The 21,524-nt window shown below is 47.0% G+C and overlaps 1 protein-coding gene across 1 annotated transcript in view; it reads right to left on the bottom strand.

Annotated features, from left to right (window-relative positions):
• The window catches only part of LOC146194177 (endothelin-converting enzyme 2-like), a 300,553-nt gene that overhangs the window by 102,440 nt on the left and 176,589 nt on the right, over positions 1-21,524 (bottom strand). Inside the window, exon 4 of the mRNA XM_084597281.1 lies at positions 6,971-7,179. Within this exon, the coding sequence (XP_084453407.1) occupies positions 6,971-7,179 (209 nt within the window). The remainder of the gene's footprint in view (positions 1-6,970; positions 7,180-21,524) is intronic.

The raw sequence follows: 21,524 nt of genomic DNA, 5'->3' as shown, positions 1-21,524 counted from the left end.
TAGCAGCACATAAACCCCCTTTGCACTGTTATATAAGTAGGCTTGAAAATCAATATGCAGAAGACTAAGGTAACATTAAGAAGAAAAAATGGACATGGGCAGGACATGTAGTGCGAAGAGAGGATAACCGATGGTCGCTGAGGGTAACAAACTGGATTCCAAGGGAAGGAAAGCGTAGCAGGGGACGGCAGAAAGTTAGGTGGGCGGATGAGATTAAGAAGTTCGCAGGGGTCAAGTGGATGCAGCTAGCACAGAACCGGGTTAAGTGGAGAAATATGGGAGAGATTTTCGCCCTGCAGTGGGTATAATCAGGCTGATGATGATGATGATGAAGGTAATGTTCAATAGCCTCGGGAAGGAACAGCAGTTTCCGTTAGGTAGCGAAGCGCTGGTAGTAGTAAGCGAATTTGTCTACTTAGAACAGGTAGTAACCGCAGATCCGGATCATGAAAGGGAAATAACAAAAAGAGGGTTGGGTTGGGTTGGGTTTTTTGGCACATAGGCTACTATGGCCATCATGCGCCAAACACTAGGTTGCTGAGCTTCTTTATGAGTGAAAATGAAAAGTTTAGAAAATTACAGCTGATTTAGAATCCCTAACTCTTTAAGAAAACTAAAAACAGATGAAATTTCAACAAGCGGGTTGTCTCCTAATAGTAAACAGGGGTGGAATGGGATGCGTTCATTATAGAATGGAGTAAAATATTTTTTCCTTAACTGTTCAAGTTCTGTGCACGAGATCAAAATGTGGTTCACGGTGAGCTCACCTCCACATTCTTTGCATAATGGTTTTTGCTCTTTTCTCAGTAAGAAATTGTGTGTCAAGTGTGTATGTCCGATTCGAAGACGGCACAAAATCACCTCACTGAAGCGTTTGTTCTGTGTACATGATTTCCATTCTCCTACTATGGGTTTTACTGTGTGTAGTTTATTTTGCTCTTCGTTATTCCATTTTTTCTGCCATTTATCTATCAGGCTTCTTTTTACTAACTTAATACAATCCTTGTAGGGAATTGGTATTTTCTTTATTTTCTTAGTTCGAGCTTGTGCAGCACATGAGTCGGCTACTTCGTTACCATCTATCCCAACATGGCTAGGAACCCAGCAAAAGACTATGGTTTGGCCTTGCATTGTGATTTTTTCTATGCCGTGAATGATGTTCCCTACTATAGGCTCAACTGCATTTTTGGAATGTAATGCCGTAAGCACACTTAAAGAATCGGTATAGATTATGCTCTTTTCACAGTTCTGTTGCATAATTTTATTTACAGCTACATAGACAGCGTAACATTCTGCAGTAAATATTGAGGCACTGTTAAGTAGCCTTATGACTTTTTCTCTGTTGCCTTGCACGACAGCACATCCAACATAATTTGCTGTTTTTGATCCATCTGTGAAAAATTCTGTGAAGTTCATATACTTCTCTCGTAGTGCTAGGTATTCCTGTAATATGTGTTCGTGTGCTGTTTGATTTTTTCGGAAGGCTGTCAGTGTGAGGTCACATGTAGAGGGAAGGCTGTACCAGGGCGGAAATGGATACTGTCTCTGGGCTACAGTTGGAAGTGCATCCAGTATTCCTAAATCTTGGCATATTTCTTCAAAGCGGAGTAGTAAAGGCCTGATAGCATGGGGTTTGTTTACGAACAGTGTTCTGGAAGGGCACTTTGTAACTAAGGGGAAACAGAGATGTTTTGGTAAAGATCTTATCCTGAGTATGCATTCGCATGCAAGCATGCTCCTCCTGTCGGCTAGGGGTGGTTCATTTGCTTCTACATAGATGCTTTTAATGGGGGATGTTCTGTATGCACCACTAGAAAGACGTAAGCCGAGGTTATGTATTGGGTCTAATCACTTTAGATATGATGACCTCGCGGAGTCATACACAATACAACCGTAATCTAAACTGGAGCGTACAAGAGAGCGGTAAATGTGTAAGAGGCATGTTCGATCGGATCCCCAGTGCTTCTTTGAGAGAACTTTGAGTATGTTGAGGGACTTAGAAGCTTTCTTCTTAAGGTTAGTTATGTGAGGCAGGAATGTTAATTTTTTATCAAAAGTTATACCTAAAAATTTGTGTTTATTTTTTACTGGCAGTTCAGCTTCATTTAGGTATAAAGTTGGATCTGTCTGTAGGCCTCTCTTCAGTGAAAAAAGAACAGCTACTGTTTTTTGAGGGGAGAATTTAAACCCATTCCTGTCTGCCCATGTAGCTAACTTATTCAATGTTATCTGTATTTGCCTCTCACAGGATGATATGTTGGATGATGTACAGGCAATTTGCAAATCATCAACGTAGAGTGAATACATAACAGACTCTGGGATTGCTTTACTTATACTATTCATTTTTACAACAAACAATGTAGTACTTAAAATACATCCCTGTGGTACGCCATTCTCTTGGATAAATGTTTTTGACATAGTTGTGCCTAGACGAACATTAAATGAGCGGTTAGAGAGGAAATCACGCAAGATGTTTAGCATTCTCCCACGGATGCCCAAGTCTGCAAGGTCACGCAATATTCCGAACCTCCATGTTGTGTCGTATGCCTTTTCAAGATCGAAGAAGACCGCTAGACAGTGCTGTCTGTGTATGAATGCTTCTCGGACGGTATTTTCCAGACGGACAAGATGGTCAGTTGTACAACATGCCTTCTTAAAGCCACACTGATGAATGTCGAGAAGCTCTTGGGATTCTAGGATAAACATTAATCTAATATTAAGAATACTCTCAAATGATTTTGCCAGACAGCTAGTTAATGATATTGGCCTATAACTGCTGGCCGAAGTTGGTGGTTTGCCATGCTTCAAAAATGGTACAACCAGAGCTTTTTTCCACGCCTGCGGTATCTGTCCTACTACCCATATCTTGTTGAAAAACTTTAGAAGGGCTTCTACAGATGGCTCAGAGAGGTGGGACAACATTTCATAATGTATCTCGTCGGGGCCTGGGGCAGTCTTTTTGCCAGTAGATAGAACTCTATGAATTTCTTGTATTGTGATTAAACTGTTAATCAGTTCGTTGCTGCCACCGCTAGTTGGGAGTTTCTGTTTTTCAGCTGTGATTTTATATCTTAATAATGATTCTGTGTAGTGGTTAGAGCTAGACACTCTGCAGAAATGCTCACCGAGTATATCTGCCTGCTCCTGCAAGCTAGTTTGCACACCTGGAGGGGTTAGGAGAGGGACTGTGTAGGGGGAGTAGGTACCATCTAGTTTGCGAACTTGTTCCCATACCTTTTTGGATGTGATGGAACTGTTTATAGATGAAACATAGTTTTTCCAAGATGTTTTCTCTGCGCTGCGACGAATATATCTTGCTTTTGCTCTTGCTTTCTTAAAGTTCATTAGGTTCTCGTGCGTTGGGTACCTGCGAAAGACACCCCAGGCTTTATTTTGTTGTTTTTTTGCTTCCTTACATTCCTGTGTGTACCACAGTTTATGATTTGGTTGTATTTTGCCCGAGGACTGGGGGATAGCAAGGTGAGCAGCAGCAAGGATACGGGTCGTGAAAAGCTCATTTAATTCATCTACACTGAGGCTGTCTGAAAAAATGTTTTCTAAATTGGCTTCTGATTTGAACAATGACCAGTCGGCTAGGTGGAGCTTCCAGCGACGTGGTTTAGAAGGGATGATTGATGGAGAAGATAAAAGCTCAATAACAACAGGTAGATGATCACTTCCATACGGGTTGTCTATCACGTCCCATTTAAAATAATTAAAAATCGATGGCGAGCAGAGGGATAGATCTAAACAGCTCATTTTTCCAGAGCTTGGTGAGCAGTATGTTTGCTTTCCGGTGTTCAGCAAACATATGTTGTTACATAATATAAAATCTTCTAATATGCGGCCTCTAGTATCTGTTAATTCACTGCCCCAAAAAGATGAATGGGCATTAAAATCACCAACTACCAGATAAGGCTCTGGCAGCTGGTCTAAAAGCTCCTCTAAGTCATGGAGATTTACTGGTGAATGAGGTTGAAGATATAAGCAGCATATCGTTATCGTTTTAAAAAGCAAAGTGGTGACAGCTACGGCTTCGTATTTAGTTTTGAGCTTGATTTGTCTGGTTGCAACACCACTTTGGATAACAATAGCGACACCTCCTGATAATCTACCAGACTGCTCCCGGTCACACCGAAAGACTTTATAATTTTTTAGAATGTTTTTATATTCAGGTCCTAGGTTTGTTTCTTGTAAACAGATGACGAATGGAGAGAACGTGTTTAAGAGATCTTTTACATCACTATAGTTGTTAATTAGACCTCGACAGTTCCAGTGAATGAGGAACGCCATATTGGGTGGATTTTGTTGAGAGTTAAAAATTTAGGTTTCGGGTCTCTCAGGGCCCGTTATTCGGGGTTTGTCCCTTTTTTTCTTTTCAAGGGAGTTGTGCCGGCGCAGAAGCGGCGGCGAACTAAGACTAGTGTCCATCGCTTCCTCGGAGGCGCTGGACGTCCGCTGGTCAGCTGCGGGTGCTTGTGTTTCAGGCTTCTTCTGAAGGGAAGCCTTTTGGGCTGGCGGTTGTGAGACCGGTAGGCCCTGTTTTGCAGATGGCAAGGAAGCTTTCGCTGTCCCTGCCTGGGGCGGGGGTGGTCCTGTCTGAGGCATTGCCTGGACAGGAGCCAGATTCAAGCGTGGCGTGTCGCCCCCACGCGCCACCTTGGAGTAGTCTGCCTTTGCTGTAAAAACGAATGGGTTTTTCTTTTTCAGTTTTTCGCGCGCTTCTTTGAAGCTGATGTTTTCTATTGTTTTTATGGCTATGATTTCCTTTTCATTTTTCCAAGTTTGGCATGATCTGGAGTAGGCAGGGTGCTCCCCATCGCAGTTGGCGCAACGTGGCACAGCTGCACAGTTTTCAGAGGTGTGGTCATTTCCAGCACATCTTGCACATTTTGGACGGCCACGGCAGCTCTGTGAGCCATGACCGAAGCGTTGACAATTGAAACAGCGTCTGGGGTTGGGGATATAATGTCGCACAGTCACTTTGATATATCCTACTTCAATAGATTCGGGGAGTGTGGAGGTGGCAAATGTTAGGACAAGGTGCTTAGTGGGTATTTCTTTGTCATCTTTTCTTATTTTTATTCTGTGCACATTGGTTACATGCTGTTCTTTAAGCCCCTCAAGCATTTCTTCTTCTGTGAGGTTCAAGAAATCGCTCTCAGATATCACGCCACGGACAGTATTCAATGATGTCTGCATAGACAATGATGTGTGCATAGGATGTCCCCAAACGACTCAAGCTTTGGAATGTTGTCATATTGAGTTTTGTCTTTGACTTCAAGCAGGAGGTCCCCACTGCCCAGCTTGGATACTTTGTATCCTGGACCCAGGGCTTGTGTGAGAGACTTGGACACGATGAAGGGAGACACCATGCGGGCTGGCTTTTCTGGTTTTTCACTGTGGATAACGTGGAACTTGGGGAATATTTCTAGTTTTTCATTAAAGAATTGAGAGGTTACTTCGGTCCGCCTTTTCTTTGTTTGGCGATCATTTTGTCTTGAAGAAGCCATAAAGTAAGTATGCTGTTCGGTCACAGTGCCAGCCACCCACCATCGAGTCCAACAAGGGGACGGGGCAGGAGTTAAATAAATAAGTCCTACCCTCGCCAGCTGTACACAGTAACTATAACCTAATATGGGTAACCCAGGGTAGTTACACCACACACGGTTAACCCTAGCCGCCCGGAAGAAGGAAGAATCCAAGAAGAGAGAAGAAGACAGGAGAGCTGTAGGATAGAAGATAGGAAAGTGAAAGATGGAGGGGAGGATAGGAAAAGGCGACTGCCGATTCCCCCCGGGTGGGTCAGCCCGGAGGTGCCGTCTATGGGAAGCATGGGCCAAAGTGGTGTGTTGCCTCCGCCGAGGGGCCTTAAAGGTCCAAACACTCGGCATCGGCTCAACCACCAGGATCCCCTTTTCCCCAGACACGGCGATGCCACGCACGGCTAAGCGTGGGTGCTCGGGGTCCGTGGTGTCGCACAGTACACGCAAACATCTGCTTTAACAGATGCCCCCTGCGGAGGAAATAACAAAAAGAATAAGACTGGGATGGAGCGCATTTCGCAAGCACTCACAGATTATGACTAGCAGCTTACCGGTATCGCTCAAGAGGAAAGCATGCAACAGTTGCATCTTACCTGTACTCACCTATGGGGCTGAAACGTGGAGGCTAACGAAAAGGGTTCTACTTAAGTTGAGGACAACGCAGAGGGCTATGGAAAGAAAAATGGTAGGGATAACGTTAAGAGATAGGAAGCGTTCAGAGTGGGTCAGAGAAATAACTCAAGTCACTGACATTTTAGTGGAAATCAAGAAGAGATGGGCATAGGTAGGACATGTAGCGCGAGGACGATGGTCGCTTAGGGCAACAAACTGGATTCCAAGGGAAGGAAAGCGTAGCAGGGGGTGGGAGAAAATTAGGTGGGCGAATGAGGTGAAGAAGTTCGCAGGGGTCAAGTGGATGCAGCTAACACAGGACTGGGTTAATTGCAGGAATATGGGAGAGGCCTTCGCCCTGCAGTGGGTATAGTCAGGCTGAGGATAAGGGGAGAAAAACATGAAAAACCTGCTGCAGTTGTTTCATTGGAGATCGCCTTCCATGCTTCTGGGCAACACCGGGTGACATGCTCTTCCTGTGCACTTGCCATCATTGTCATCTTGGAACCGAATGGGGATTCTTCTCTGGCACTGATTTTGTGAAAGGCTATGGAATGGAAAATGGTAGCAATAATCCTAGGAGACAGGAAGCGTGCAAAATGGGTCAGGGAGTGAACACAGGTTAATTAAATTTTAATAGAAAACAAGAAATGGGCAGGTCATGTATTGCAAAAGTAAGATAACCTGTAATGATAAAAGAGCAGATTCTAAGGGAAGGTGGGTGGCTGAAATTAAAAAGTTTGTAGTGATATGATAGGGATCATGCAAGGGTGATGGGAAAGGTGCCACTTAGATGAGCCATCATGACGTACGTGGTGTCGGTAGTGGAGATAATCTGGCTGAGGCCACTGAAGTAGTGTGGCTGGCCGATGAGCACAGCCGTGTCCTGGCCAATGGAGTGGCCATGGAAGTAGGTGCCTAGCAGCTGCTCCCACTTCACAATGGGCACCATGCGGCTCAGCTGGGCCACCGTGGTGCGCAGGCTGCTCAGCTCGGACACATTCTCCCGCGGCCGCAGTCTCTGCAGGATGCAATGTTTATTCAACATATCCAGGATGGTTGGGAAGGCTTGACTAGATGGCAGGAAAAGGCAACGCATGGGAGAAAAATACTACAGCACAAACATTTCCTAAGCACAATGTGCAGCTGCATGCCGCAGTGGTAAAAAAAGTATGGAAAAATTAAAAACGGCGCCAAGTAAAGCATTATGTGACAAGCACAAGTCAAACATGAGTACTTTAGAATCAAATTATTAGTTCAACATGGTGAGCCAAACACGTGCTTAGCCACTCATGCAACATCATTCAAAGACACCAGGAATAAAAAACAAAAACAAAATTAAATGTGCAACACATTCCAAAAACAAGGTGCTGTTTTAGTTCTGCACATGCTCTTAAATGAAGTAGACTCAATATCTGTATTGCTGCCTTTCACGAAATCATTCAGCGTTCGCAGTCGGAATTTTAACATTTGCTTTCCATAATGCGTACAGCATTTGTTCACTTTCCATTCGTCTGGGTTGCGCAATGGATTCATAAGAGTGTGTTTTCCCTGATTTGCTAGTAATCTCAAGGTATTATCAACAAAGCAAAGCACTAAAAACCACAAAGAACGAGGAGGGGACAGGACAATAGCGCACTTTCAACAAATGCTTAATGCTGTTCCGGAGCATATATATATATATATATACACTTCAGTATCACAAAGGGTAGTGATAGAACATGCAAGAGGACCGGGGTTCAAATCCCGGAGCTGCGCAATTCTCCACCGGATTAAAAAAAAGAAAAAAATATCCGCGTGTCGATGGAATTGCATAAACAGGTTGGGGTGCGACCTGATGCCGGTGAACACCTCCGGCAACGCACTCCCTGGGCATGGGCATGGGCAGGACATGTAGTGCGAAGAGAGGATAACCGATGGTCGCTTAGGGTAACAAACTCGACTCCAAGAGAAGGAAAGCGTAGCAGGGGGCGGCAGAAAGTTAGGTGGGTGGATGTGGTTAAGAAGTTTGCGGGGGTCAAGTGGATGCAGCTAGCACAGAATCGGGTTAAGTGGAGAAATATGGGAGAGGCCTTCGCCCTGCAGTGGGTATAGTCAGGCTGATGATGATGATGATGATCACAAAGGGAAAGAAGGAAAGACGTGTACACGCGCCACCTAAGCTAAGAAATCTGCTCTGTTTTTGGTAGAGCCACCGACGGTTTGCTAACGCATTCATCACCTGATCATGCTATCTCCGATGCTTCCACAATCTCCCTAGTCAGTCTGGTACGGTGGCGATACATAGCAATAGTTTTGCCAAACAAAAGATGGCAAAGTGTCTCACTGTCACACTTTTTACAATGCGCAGCTAACTGTCTGTCTATGGCAATGTTGCCGACCTTTTTAGAGTGTTCTTGCAGCCGGACGTTCAGACATCTTCCAGTTTGGCCGATGTAGTGTCTACCACATGAAAGCGGGATTTTGTACACAACATCCTTCTGGCACGGTACCAAGGGATCCCTATGTTTGATATTGCACGCTGGTTCTTGCGTACGTGTGGGACAACTTAACCTACAAAGGCTCATAAGCTTCTTTGGTGCGGAAAACAAAACTTTTACTCCGGATAGTTGCCTGACTTTCTTCAGATTGTGTGAGAAACCATGCACGTATGAGATGACAGCTATCTTCTCTTTATCACTTCTTCCTCTTCTATTTTCTGCTGCCTGCTCATTACTCAGGTTCGCCTCTGATTTCCGTTTGTGATTCAGGGCCTCCGCTACAGAAACTATCACTTGCCTGGGGTAACCTGCCGCCTCCAATAAAAAGAAGGGTGGGTTTGCTGTGCTCAGGCAAGAGCTGTTCTGTAGTAAAGTGTCAGAAGCAGTCCAATCTGTATTTAAGCCACACCGAAACATTTCTTTGAAGAGAGTAAAGTCGCAAGCTAAGAAGCTGTGTGAACAGCTCAACCGGTTGAGTGTCGTTAAGAAGATTGAGAGCAGTGATTATGACTCCCTTCAAATGTTTTTCTCAGCTAAGACTCATAAAGTGGAATGCCCTTTCTGTGTGATCGTGTCGGAATCAGGTACATGGCAGAAGTGCATTGCTGACTTCTTGCAATTGAGTCTTAAAGGCCCACTGTCCACCCTCCGGTCGAAAATATTTTCTTCCCCGGTGACTGTGAGACTTTGCCCCTAGAACGCAAGGCCGCAAAATGTTTTTGAAAAGAGTAACTAATAACACAGTTACAGCCATCGCAATCAGCCGATTCTGTCATGCTTCTCTCCTTCCGTTCCCTTGCAAAGGTTTTTCACTCTCCTGCCCGAGGTCGTCTAGCCTCCGCAAGACAAATTCCCCTTCCTCCTCCACGTTTGGCGTGAGGTGGGGCGTGGCACTCCGTGAGTGCGAAAAAAAAAAAAAAACAGCCGAGGGAGCGCACTCCGCAGCATTCAGTCTGGCCGTGGCGAGGAAAAAGCGCGCAGCGAGCTGTAGACACCCATCCTTCTCCCGTGGAAGGTCGACGCCTACTGCCACCGACAAGCCAACCGACGGGGTCGAGAAGGCTGGGCCAGCGTGTGCCACAAGCTTCAAACCGCCCGACAGTCAGCGACAGCATGGCGTCTCTTCCGATCTCTCCTGCAGGTGACCGTCAACCGCCATCCTGTCCTGGGCGCCGCCATCGCCAGAGGGGTGTCCTACCAGGTATTAGCCGAGGAGCTGGCAGACCACCTGTCCAAGGCCGCCCGCCCCGCCCTAGGCCCTCTACCAAGCCCTCCGCTACGTGAGCCTCAGACTCGCCACTCCCTTCCTCCCGCAGCAACCTCCATGGTCGCTGCTCAGTGCTCGGATCCCATCACCACCCACGAGCTTCTTTGGGCCCTCAACCGGTCCAAGAAAAAGATGGCTCCAGGTGCAGATGGGATCACCCTCCAAATGCTGCGCAACCTAGACACCCCAGAAAAGGCCCGCCTCCTGCAGGTGTTCAACGGGATCTGTGAAAGCGGCATCCTTCCCGAGAGTTGGACTACGGCCGTCGTGTTCCCCATCCTCAAGGGGAAGAAGCCCCCCCAGCAGCTCTCGTCCTACCGCCCCGTGTCCCTGACATCCGCAGCCTGCAAGGCCATGGAGTCCGTGGTCCTGGAGCGCCTCTCTTGGATTGCACAGGTGAAGAACTTTCTCCTTGAAAGCCAGTCTGGGTTCCGGAGACACAGGTGCACAGCGGACTCCATCACGGACGTGGTGTCCACACTGGAAGAGGCACAGTACATGGGCGACGTCACCTTTCTCACCCTTCTGGACGTCGAGTCTGCCTTCGACCATCCACCACACCAGGCCATCCAACAGGCTCTGGATGACCTGGGAGTCACAGGTAACCTGCGGCGTTTCATAACAGCCTTTCTTTCCAATCTTACCCTGCAGGTCCGGGTTGGACAGACCCTGAGCTCGTCTCGCCCCATCAACACCGGAGTGCCCCAGGGGTCTGTTCTCAGCCCATTCTTGTTCAACCTGGTCCTGGCCGGTGTCTCGAGCGCCATCAAAATGGGTCGGGACCACAGAGTGCTGACCTCGATCTACGTTGACGACGTGGCGCTCTGGGTCCGGGCCCCAAGGAAGAGGATGATCTCTGCTAGGAAAGCCATGCAACGAGCCCTCGACTCCGTGCAGCAGTTCCTTCTCGACAGGGGGCTCAAGCTCTCTGCCGCAAAGTCGGAGGCCCTCATGGTGCACCCTTCGGGAGCGCGAGCGTCAGCCCATGCAACCACCCTGATGATCGACGGCACCAGCCTGCCCTGGAGACGCCAGGTCAAGTACCTGGGGCTGGTGATCGATCACCGCCTCACATGGATCCCTGCATACAAGGCCTACCTGGGTCACCTGAACCGGGTTGGCCGAGCAGCCCAACGTCTTCTTGCTTCGTCATCTCACTGCACTGGATCCCGGGCCATGCGGGCATCCAGGGCAACGATGAGGCTGACGCACTTGCCAAAGCGGCCCACTCCGACCAGGTAAGTATGACTCACCATGTATCTGCCTTTGACTTTTCCAGGCCCCCCTCAAGAAGGCGGTGAGGGCCCTGCACCCCGATCGGTGCATCGCCGAGGGGAGGACATTCCACCGACATTCCAAGCTCGCCCGCAGGGAGCGAGCTCTCCTCCTACGCCTCCGTACCGGTGGTTCCTGGACGCCACCGGAGCTGTATGTCCGTGGCCGGGCCCCCTCTCCAGCATGCCCCTCCTGCGGTGATGCAGGAACACTGGGGCACCTCCTCTGTGTGTGCCCAGCATACGCCCACCACCGTCGCAAGATGGAGGCAGGCTACCGGGCCCTCGGACTTCCTGCTGCCACTGAGGACCACCTGCTCTTCCCGGCCAGGAGCCCCCTGGCAGCCCACCGGCTCCTGCTGGCCTTCCTGGAAGAGTCCGGCCTGGCTGCACAACTGTAGCCTTCCACCTGGCCTGCTGACCTCCTGGCCACAGCGTTGACGACGGAGCCGATGACGAGGACGACAACGAGAGCGACTCCAAGATGATGACCCCCCCCCCCCCCTCCCCTCCCAACATCCCACCTCCCCTTCCCCCCGGACACCAAGAGTGCCGCCGCGAATTAACGCCGGCATAACCCGTGTCAGGTATCCCCCCCCCCCCAAGAATAACCCAAAGACCCCTACCTACCTACCGTCGGTCAGCGAGACGGACCAATGGACGTCGTTCGCAGTACGTACGTCATTACGGTGGCTCGACGGGCTAGCGCAGGAAACGGGGAAGCTGGCTTCTCGAAGGAGAGCATGAGAGAGCTTTTAATTGTATTTTCGATGCTTTGCGGCGCGTGTGTCACTGTAGCATTTTGCACAAACTATCTCCGGTACCTGATCGAAACACTGGGCTCCTTTGCTTAAAAGGGCCTTCCCTGGACAGTGGCCCTTTAAAAGGCTTGACGTGGACGACCCGTTTGCAACTAGGGATTCTGCTCCATTGATCGATTACCTTAGGTCATGCGACAACAACGCCCTAACTGCTTTTTCAGTGGATATAAAATATTTGTTTTATTCATTGCCACACAGTGGTTTTTTGTCCTACGTAGAGGCAGCAATTGACGAGTAAGGCGCGGTAGACTTTCAAAACAACTGTGATGTAAGTGTGAGTGGTTTTTTAGAGCTTTTATCTTGCTACCTGACGTCTACTTTTGTCACCTTTGACAATAGCATTTACCTGCAAAAGCAAGGTGTTTGCATTGGTTCTTGCACCGCATTGATTTTAAGTGAATTGTTTTGGCTCGTTGTGGCAAAATTCTTTGTGCGCGGCTTGATGATCTTAGGATTTTAAAAGTGTTTCGTTATGTTGATGATTTTTTTATTTTGTTGGATACTTCTGTTTTTATTGACTCGTTTGTCGGCAGTGATTCAGAAGAGTTTTTTGCTCTCGGAGACCCCTATGTCTCGCGGATTTTAGCCTCTTTTCATGCATGTTTTAAGCCACTCACATTCACCACCGAATTGCCCGAGCAGAATAGCATTAAGTTTTTGGATCTGCGACTGTATTTTAAAGATCACGCGTGTTGGGTGTATGAGCCAAGGGCCAACAAGCCTCCCCTACCGTATAGTCCGTTGCACTCTAAGCTGGTTAAGAGGAATAGCGTGCTGTCCTAATCGTGCTGTCCTTCTTGTCAAGTGCTATTAGTAAGTCATGCCAACACTGTTGTGCCTGGCCAAAGCCGCCCAGAAATTCAGCCGGACGCCAAACTTCTTCGGCGAACGCCTCCTTCACAAACTTTGGATACTTCTCTGCAAAGCACCAATGCACTGGAGGCGAGCCGTACCAAAAGGAGAGGAGCGACGTGTTTCAACATGAGCTGAACGTCCAGACAGCACGGCGCGCCGTGGCCCTGACGGTGAACCCCTTCTCGCCCCGCGGCATATTTGAAGCGAGAGCGCAGCGAGCTCTCTCATTGGCCCTGCGAAAATGCTGCCGTCGGATTGGACCATTTTGAGCGTCAACGGTTCTCGGCGACGGAGTCTCAAATGCTTCCGTTCGAGACTCCGAGTGTGAGTTCGTCACTAGCGTCCATCGGGAGCAGTTCGCCCCCTGACAGTGCGGACGCGGCGGAATCTCCCCGGCCGTCGCTGCGCAAGAACAGTCGCGTACGCACGCCTATGGTAGCTTTCGGCCCCAGAGCCGAACTCCTTGTTTATGTACCTGTAAATAGTGTATAAAGCCTTTTCTTCATCTCACCAACGCCGACTCGGATTCATCGCTACCGCCCAGGGAGCTGACAGCCCTCGTTCACAAAACGGGTGACGAGCGCTGCGTTACTAACTCCTTGGCACAACCCTGTTGACGGTGGGCTACTGTGTGATAACCCCACCGGCACAACAACACATCGTTGATGAGCGTCTTAGCTCACAGGTGGCTCTATTGAAGGTGGCAGGTTACCCCAGGCACGTGATAGTTTCTGTAGCGGAGGCCCTGAATCGCAAACGGAAATCAGAGGCGAGCCTGAGCAACGAGCTGACAGCAGAAAATAGAAGAGAAAGACGTGATAGAGCTGACAGCAGAAAATAGAAGAGAAAGACATGATAAAGAGAAGATAGCTGTCATCCCGTATGTGCATGGTTTCTCGCACAATCTGAAGAAAGTGAGGCAACTATCCGGAGTAAAATTTTGTTTTCCGAACCAAACAAGCTTATGAGCCTTTGTAGGTTAAGTTGTCCCACACGTGCGCAAGAACCAGCATGCAATATCAAACATAGGGATCCCTTGGTACCGTGCCAGAAGGATGTTGTGTACAAAATCCCGCTTTCATGTGGTAGACACTACATCGGCCAAACTGGAAGATGTCTGAACGTCCGGCTGCAAGAACACTCTAAAAAGGTCGGCAACATTGCCATAGACGGACAGTTAGCTGCGCATTGTAAAAAGTGTGACAGTGAGACACTTTGCCATCTTTTGTTCGGCAAAACTATTGCTATGTATCGCTACCGTACCAGTCTGACTAGGGAGATTGTGGAAGCATCGCAGATAGCATGATCAGGTGATGAATGCGTCAGCAAACCGTCGGTGGCTCTACCAAAAACAGAGCAGATTTCTTAGCTTAGGTGGCGCGTGTACACGTCTTTCCTTCTTTCCCTTTGTAATACTGAAGTGTATATATATATATATATATATATGCTCCGGAACAGCATTAAGCATTTGCTGAAAGTGCGCTATTGTCCTGTCCCCTCCTCGTCCTTTGTGGTTTTTAGCGCTTTGCTTTGCTGACAATGAACCAAAACACCCAAACATTTTCCCTTCAAGGTATTAGTCCCTTTACTTTCATTTTAACCTGTATTGCCTAAAAAGTGCATAGTTATGACATAGATTCCACGCTAACAATATTTAGTGAGGTCATTTCATGACAGCAAAGCATTCACAGGCTGGGATGAGGAAGTGCGGTGCTGACTGGTCAACTTTTCCTTCCTTATGCAACAGACCTGTCAAAATTACTTGCTAGTTCAAATTCAGTGAAATTGCTTTCACATATCACTTCGTTGTAGCGCAGGTCAGCAGACTCACCAATAACTAATGGACACATGCCTGTTTACTTACCGTAATGCTGGTAGCAAGAAAGAAAGGAAAGTCATTTCTTTTGCCCTTCACATCACTTACCATACACAATGACTACAGTCACACTGGTTTGCAACCATGAGTGCACATAAAAAACCACCATGGCTGCATTATTCAACCATTAATATATGCAAATATATAATGCACGAGCTTCTTGGAAATTTTCCTGTATCTGGGGCGTAACAAGAATGAATGAAAACAATGGTTTATTCTGATGTTTATACGCTGGTTATGTGACCTGAGCACCGCACATGTCTTTGAGAACCTATCATCTGTTTATACGCTGCATCACCAGAAGACATGAATGGAACCTTATTTGTTGTTTATTAGTCAACAGTGGCTGGTCATGTATTCTGGGACAGTACATGTATTTAAGTAATGAGCACTGACTGCTTCCTGCATTTCATTTTGAAGGTAGCACAAGAAACGAGGACCAAGATTAGAAGGACATAACACGAGTGCTATTTCGCAACTTAAACTTTTTATTGGAAAACACGGAATAAATACCCATCTCACGAAACTAAAACAGAAGAAAACAAACGTGATAGCGTCAAGCACAGGAAAAGTGTAGGGCACGATACAGCTGGTGGGGGTGCTTATTAACTAAGATAAGGTGCAAAATCAAAAGCAGAAGAGCCTCGTAGTTACGAAAGAGTTACCAAAAAAGGGTGGAGGAAGCCGCGGGAGAGATTAGTTCTATGTGAGGTGTGCTTATGAATCTACTCCGTTGTCTTGATATGTAAAAAGCCTCCGTGATTTCACGCTGGATTCGTTTCTTATGAGTTGACAATATTTCTACTTCCTCATAAAGGGGCTTACAATCTTGACATCCCTGGCAATGGTGAACCAAATGTGAGAACTTTGACCCTGATAGAGCTTTTTTGTGTTCCTTTAGCCGTACATTTACACAATGTCCTGTCTGACCTTCCCACAGGAAACTGGCAGCTCGTATACCACCCCCGTTTTGCAAGGAATGAACCCTGAAACATGGCATGCTTTAGATCTTTTCTTATTTTTGTGAATCGAAAGGAACCTTATCTTAGGTAATAAGCACCCCCAGCAGCTGTATTGTGCCCTACACTTTTCCTGCTATCACGTTTGTTTTCTTTGGTTTTAGTTTCATGAGATGGGTATTTATTCCAATAAAAAGTTTAGTTGCAAAATAGCGCTCGTTTCTTGCGCTACTTTCAAAATGAACCCGATTTTCAACCTTATTACATCCTCAACAATTCAGTACCACGCAAGAAGAATGCAATCGAGGGAGCAGAATGAAAGTAGCACAACCAACACAGTTTGGTGCTCCTTCCATGCTGTGCCCATAATATATTCTCGACACCAATATTTGTTTTTGTACAGTCTACTGCTCACAATTTCCTTCCCACAAAGGTCCCCTTCTGTGTTATGCTCAACGCAGCCTGACTTCCACCTCTGGCTCGTAAAATGAAAATTTCTGCTTTTTGTACAAGATATGCACAAAAATATTACAGATAAATTTTACAGCACTCATCTCTTCACGCACTGAATGCTACCTTTTCACTTGTTTCTCCATACCGTTGATCCAAATCAACTAAGATAGCAGAGGGCGCAAAGTCAATCTAAATTGCCATAAATGTGAATGACTATCTTAAAGATGTGGTAAGTAGGGTGGAAAATTCTTCTCGGGATTGTACATTGACAACCTGGTTAAAAGACTATTCTAATCAGATGCCATGACAAGAAAAAATTCGAGGCTTTTGAAACAATGCTTCAAAAAAAAAAATAGCTACCCAGACATGTTTATCACGTTTATTACAACTTCAGCATGTCTTCTGCTTCATTTATGCATCACTCTTTGTTCAGCTGATTGGGCCATTTAGGACACAACAAAACTAGACCCTGTTCTTTTAGACCAGTGATTTTCTATGTTTGTGGGCGAGTTCCCTCCTTTTGTTGTACTAAATTCACTTTAGAGCATTGGCCTTTTTTTATCCTAGCGAATCCTTCCTCAGTTTTGTGCCCTGACCACCAGAAGCATTCTTGGGCATCGTGCAAAGATGCGCGAGGCTGTGGTCTTGTGAACATAGTTTTCTGCACTCTTGTTCTGCATTTAAAGCTCTTAGTGCGAGTGATAAGTGGGCATTTAAAATGATCTATCAGACAAAAACAAGAAAACAAATAAACACTTACAGAAAGAAATAACCTACAGAAAAAAGAAAACAGGATAGGAGGAGGGGGTTCCAAGTTTGAGAACGCCGGTTTTAGACAGCTAGAAAAAAAAGGCAATTCTGCTTTGGCGTAAAGAGGAGTCACAGCTGCCAGTACCAGGAGAAAAACTGTAAAGACCTGTGTCTGTATCTGTCTCAACTTAGAGGCTTGGCCCATACCTTTATTGCCCCATATTTCTCACGCATACTCAAGTTTGGGTCATATAAGCATCTGGTATGCTGTTAAGTTTCGTGTTGAAGACTGTTTCAGAAAGTATGTGCACAATGAAGCCTAATCTTTTCTTTCTCTCCCTGACAGTATTAGTAATACGCCTTGCCCAGCTAAAATTTGACATTATGGTCATGCCTAGGTTAAATTACACGAGAAAGTCAGTTGTCCTGCAAAGTATTACATATTTCAGCCGCTTGCATGTGTGAGCAATTGTCACGGAAACTGTTCTGCGAGCTTAAGCGCATCTGCCATTGAGTACACCAATTTTTTATCTCCAATAAATAATTATAAGTTGACCTTGTTCTTAGTAGATGATTCCCTGTAGGTGAATCCTGGATCAAATCCTTGGTGTGTGCCAGAAATGCGAGGGGGCCATGAACCAATCCCTGAGACACTCCTGACTGAACTGGACAAAAATCTGGCTCATTATCAACAATGCTAAAATACTGTCCTAGATTGCTGAGAAAGTCCTCTACTAATTGAATTACAGAGTTCTTGGTGGAGTGTGGGAGCACTGATCCTGGAGCTACGTAGTCGTACCCTCGGTACAATGATGCCAACTCACGCCATCCAACCAACCGCTTCTTTACCGCCACCCACAACCTGCCCCGCGCGCTTCGTCACCTGCCATTTTCAGTGGCACGAATGACCATGGTGTGGAGGACTGGCTGTCCTCCTATGACCGGATGAGCGCTCACAGCCACTGGGACAATGGCATGCAGCTGACAAATGTCGTTTTCTACTTGACGGGCGTTGCGAACCTTTGGTTCAAAAACCACGAATCGGACTTCGCCATCTGGTCCGCTTTCAAGACTGTCTTCATTGACATCTTCAGGAGATCAACCGTGTGTAAACTTCGCATCGAGCAGCGTATTCGCTGTCGCGCCCAGCAGCTTGGTGAAAGCTTCACCAACTACATAAAAGACGTCCTCGACCTCTGAAAGTGCGTCAGTGTGTACATGACAGAAACTGACCACATCAAGCATGTGCTTAAGGGCATTGAGGAAGACGTCTTTCACATGCTTGTAGCGAGATCATCAACCTCTGCCAGAGTTATAACTAACTGCGCCGAGGACGAGTCGTCACTCAGTTGCCCTCAACACAGGACCCGACTCTTAATAACATTGACGTAACGAGAGAAGTCTACAGTTCTCTCATGCTCCAGATTCAGCAGTTTGTCCGTGAGGAGGTCGTCCGGCAGCTGTCACTGCTTCCTTCTGTTCCGAACCCGCCATCAAATCTGGCACCAACACTTCAACATCTGCCATTCTTCTGTCTGATTTATCCAACTCTCTTTCCGACGGGTCTATCATCTTCACACCTTCTGACACCTTCATGCGTTGCCACTGTCTACCCCTGCCATTTGCCGTGCTTACTGCTGCAGCTGGCTACAGTGCCATGGCCATCATCAATCCATTTAATTGCCCGTTCTCTTTTCTTCATGGCGAGTGTCTGGGACACGTCCAGCCTTTTGCCTCAATGCTGGAATGCAACAACTGCGATGATAACATCTACCAGTCGCTGCGCTTACTGCTACTTCTGATGGTTAATCTTCAGTAGACATCTTCGCCAGCTTTATTGACAATAAGCTCACACCGACACAACAGACCCAGCTTCTTGCCCTGCTTGACCAGTTCCGTGCCTCCTTTGGCTTATCACGTCATAGTTTACACACATCGGATCAACATCGGTACCCATTCGCCCCTGCGCCAACAACCTTATCGCGTTTCAGCGACCGAACGTCAAATCAATGACCAACAAGTGGCAGACATGCTTAAGCTTGATGTCATTCAAACTTCGCGCAGTTCTTGTGCCTCACCCGGCCGTCGTTCTTGTCACCAAAAAAGACGGCTCCATCCGCTTTTGCGTTGACTATCGGTGCTTGAACAAAATCACCCGCAAGGATGTCTATCCCTTCCCTCGAATTGACGACACCCTTGATTGTTTGCAAGGCACAGAATTTTTCTCCTCTTTGAACCTCCGTTCCAGGTACTGGCAAGACCCGCTGGCCGATGCAGACCATGCCAAGACAGCTTTCATGATGCCAGACGGACAGCACAAATTTAACGTCATGCCGTTTGGTCTGTGTAATGCACCTGCCATGTTCGAGCGCTGACGGACTGACAGATTGCCGACAGACTGACTCTTTAAACTTTTTTCTTTTCACTGTTAACTTCTCTTGCTGGACCAATTCAAATGATTACCTAATTCCTGCGATACCGTCTAAAATGAGAAATCACCACAGCCTAAACATAAAGCCTTATTTTGCCTGCAAAAACACTTTTAAATACAGTTTCTTTCCACATGTAATCGCACTCTGGAATTCCTTGCTGGTCATCATGTACTCTTCCTTTAAACTCATTTTTTAGCAGCTATTGAATAATTTTTGCCGCTTCTAAGTGTGTTTTGTTCGTTTTGCTCATATTTTCACTGCTACTTACTTTTGTTCTGTTCCTTGTTTTTTTTAACCACCCCTGCAATAGCTCAATAGGGCTGCAGTATGTACAAATAAATAAATATCGCACGGCCTCAAGTGAAGACCTGCTTGTGCTATTTGGACGACATTGTTGTTTTCTCGCCAGATTTTCCGACACATCTTGCTCGATGGAAACATGTTTTGGAATGCATTACTGCAGCTGGCCTTCAACTAAATTTAAAGAAATGTCACTTTGCCACACGCCAATTGACAATTTTGTGCCATGTCGTTTCTAAGGACAGTGTGCTCCTCGATCCAGCTAAACTTTGTGCTGTTACTGCATTCCCAAAATCATCCACGATGAGAGAACTCGGAAGTTTCATAGGCCTCTGCTCTTATTTCCGATGCTTCATCCACAATTTTGCTTTCATCATCGCGCCATTGACAACCCTCCTTTGTGGAAGCAACGACCTCTCCGGCTGGTGACAAAGCGTTTAGTACACTGCGCCGCCCATATTGCGGCATTTTGACCTTGATGCTTCTACTGAGATCCACACTGACGCAAGCAGCACAGGTGCTATTCTAGTGCAAGGTAAACATGGGTGTGTTGCACCTTGACGAAGCCGGAGCTAAACTACTCAGTTACTGAGGAGTGCCTTTGTTTGGGCGATAGTAAAATTCCGACCCTTCAAAGTCGTTACAGACCATCATTCTCTGTGTTGGCTGTCGTCCCTTAAAGATCCTACTGGCCGCCCCGCTCGATGGGCATTATAGCTTCAAGAATATGATATATGTTGATCTGGAAGGAAGCATAATGATGCCGACGCACTGTATCACTCCCCCATCGACTGCAGTTTCTTGTCTTTGACCAACATGGCAGTCGAGCAGCCCAGAGATCCCTGGATCGCCTCCCTTCTCACTTTCCTTTCAGACTCTTCGCCCACTTCGACGCCTCGTACAATTCGCCATCAAGGTGCTCATTTTACAATTTGCAATGGCGTCTTATACCGCCGAAATTATCTTTCTTCTGGCCGCAAATGACTGCTTGTCATTCCTTGACACTTGCGTTCAAAAATCTGCGCTTCATTTCACACTGACCAGCAAGCCGCTTACGCTGGAGCATTCAAGACCTATACTTGGCTTCGCTTGCTTTACGACTGGCACGGAATGTGTACCCATGTCTGCAAGTTCGTCCGCTCATGATTTGATTGTCAATGGCACAAGGTCAGCCATTCCACCAGTGCCATGCAGCCTCTCCCATCCAGACCTTTCCACCGAGTAGGCATTGACCTCTAGAGCCCGCTTCCCTATACTGCAGGCGGAAACCACTGGGCCATTGTAGTGGTAGATCTTCTCACCCGCTACGCTGAAACCGCTGCTCTACCTGCTGCTACGGCACGCCTTCATCTTGCACCACTTCATCCTTCGTCACGGAGAGCAAGTAGTTCCTCCCTCCTGCAGCAATGTAGCATCACTCATCGCACTACTATGGCCTACCACCCACAGACTAATGGTCTGATTGAAAGATTCAACCGAACCCTAGGCGACATGTTGTCAATGTACATGGCTTCCGACCATTCCAACTGGGACACATTGCTACCTTTGTCACGTATGCATACAACACCGCTACACAGACCACTACGGGATTCTCGCCATTTTTCCTAATATATTGACGTGAGCCATCTTCACCACTCGACATCATACTTCCTTACCGGCCCGATTCTTCTGAAGCCACCACCGTGTCTGAAGCCTCTAGATACGCTGAGGAGTGCAGGAAGCTCGCCCTTTCGGTCACATCTTCCAACCAGAGCTGACAGAAAAATAGTTTTGATGCCGCTCACGCCACCAACAGCTTTCTTCTGCAAGCTCGTGTTGGGCTAAGTGTGCCTTGTTGTATATCACCTGGCCTCTCCTCCAAGCTACTGCCGAAATACCAAGGACCCTACCTCGTCCTTG

This window comes from Amblyomma maculatum, chromosome 3, assembly GCF_055883805.1.
Source record: "Amblyomma maculatum isolate TAMU_Amacu chromosome 3, ASM5588380v1, whole genome shotgun sequence".
NCBI classification, from domain to species: domain Eukaryota; kingdom Metazoa; phylum Arthropoda; class Arachnida; order Ixodida; family Ixodidae; genus Amblyomma; species Amblyomma maculatum.
Note: the sequence above shows the minus strand (reverse complement) of the source record. Positions and strands in the feature narration are given on the sequence as shown.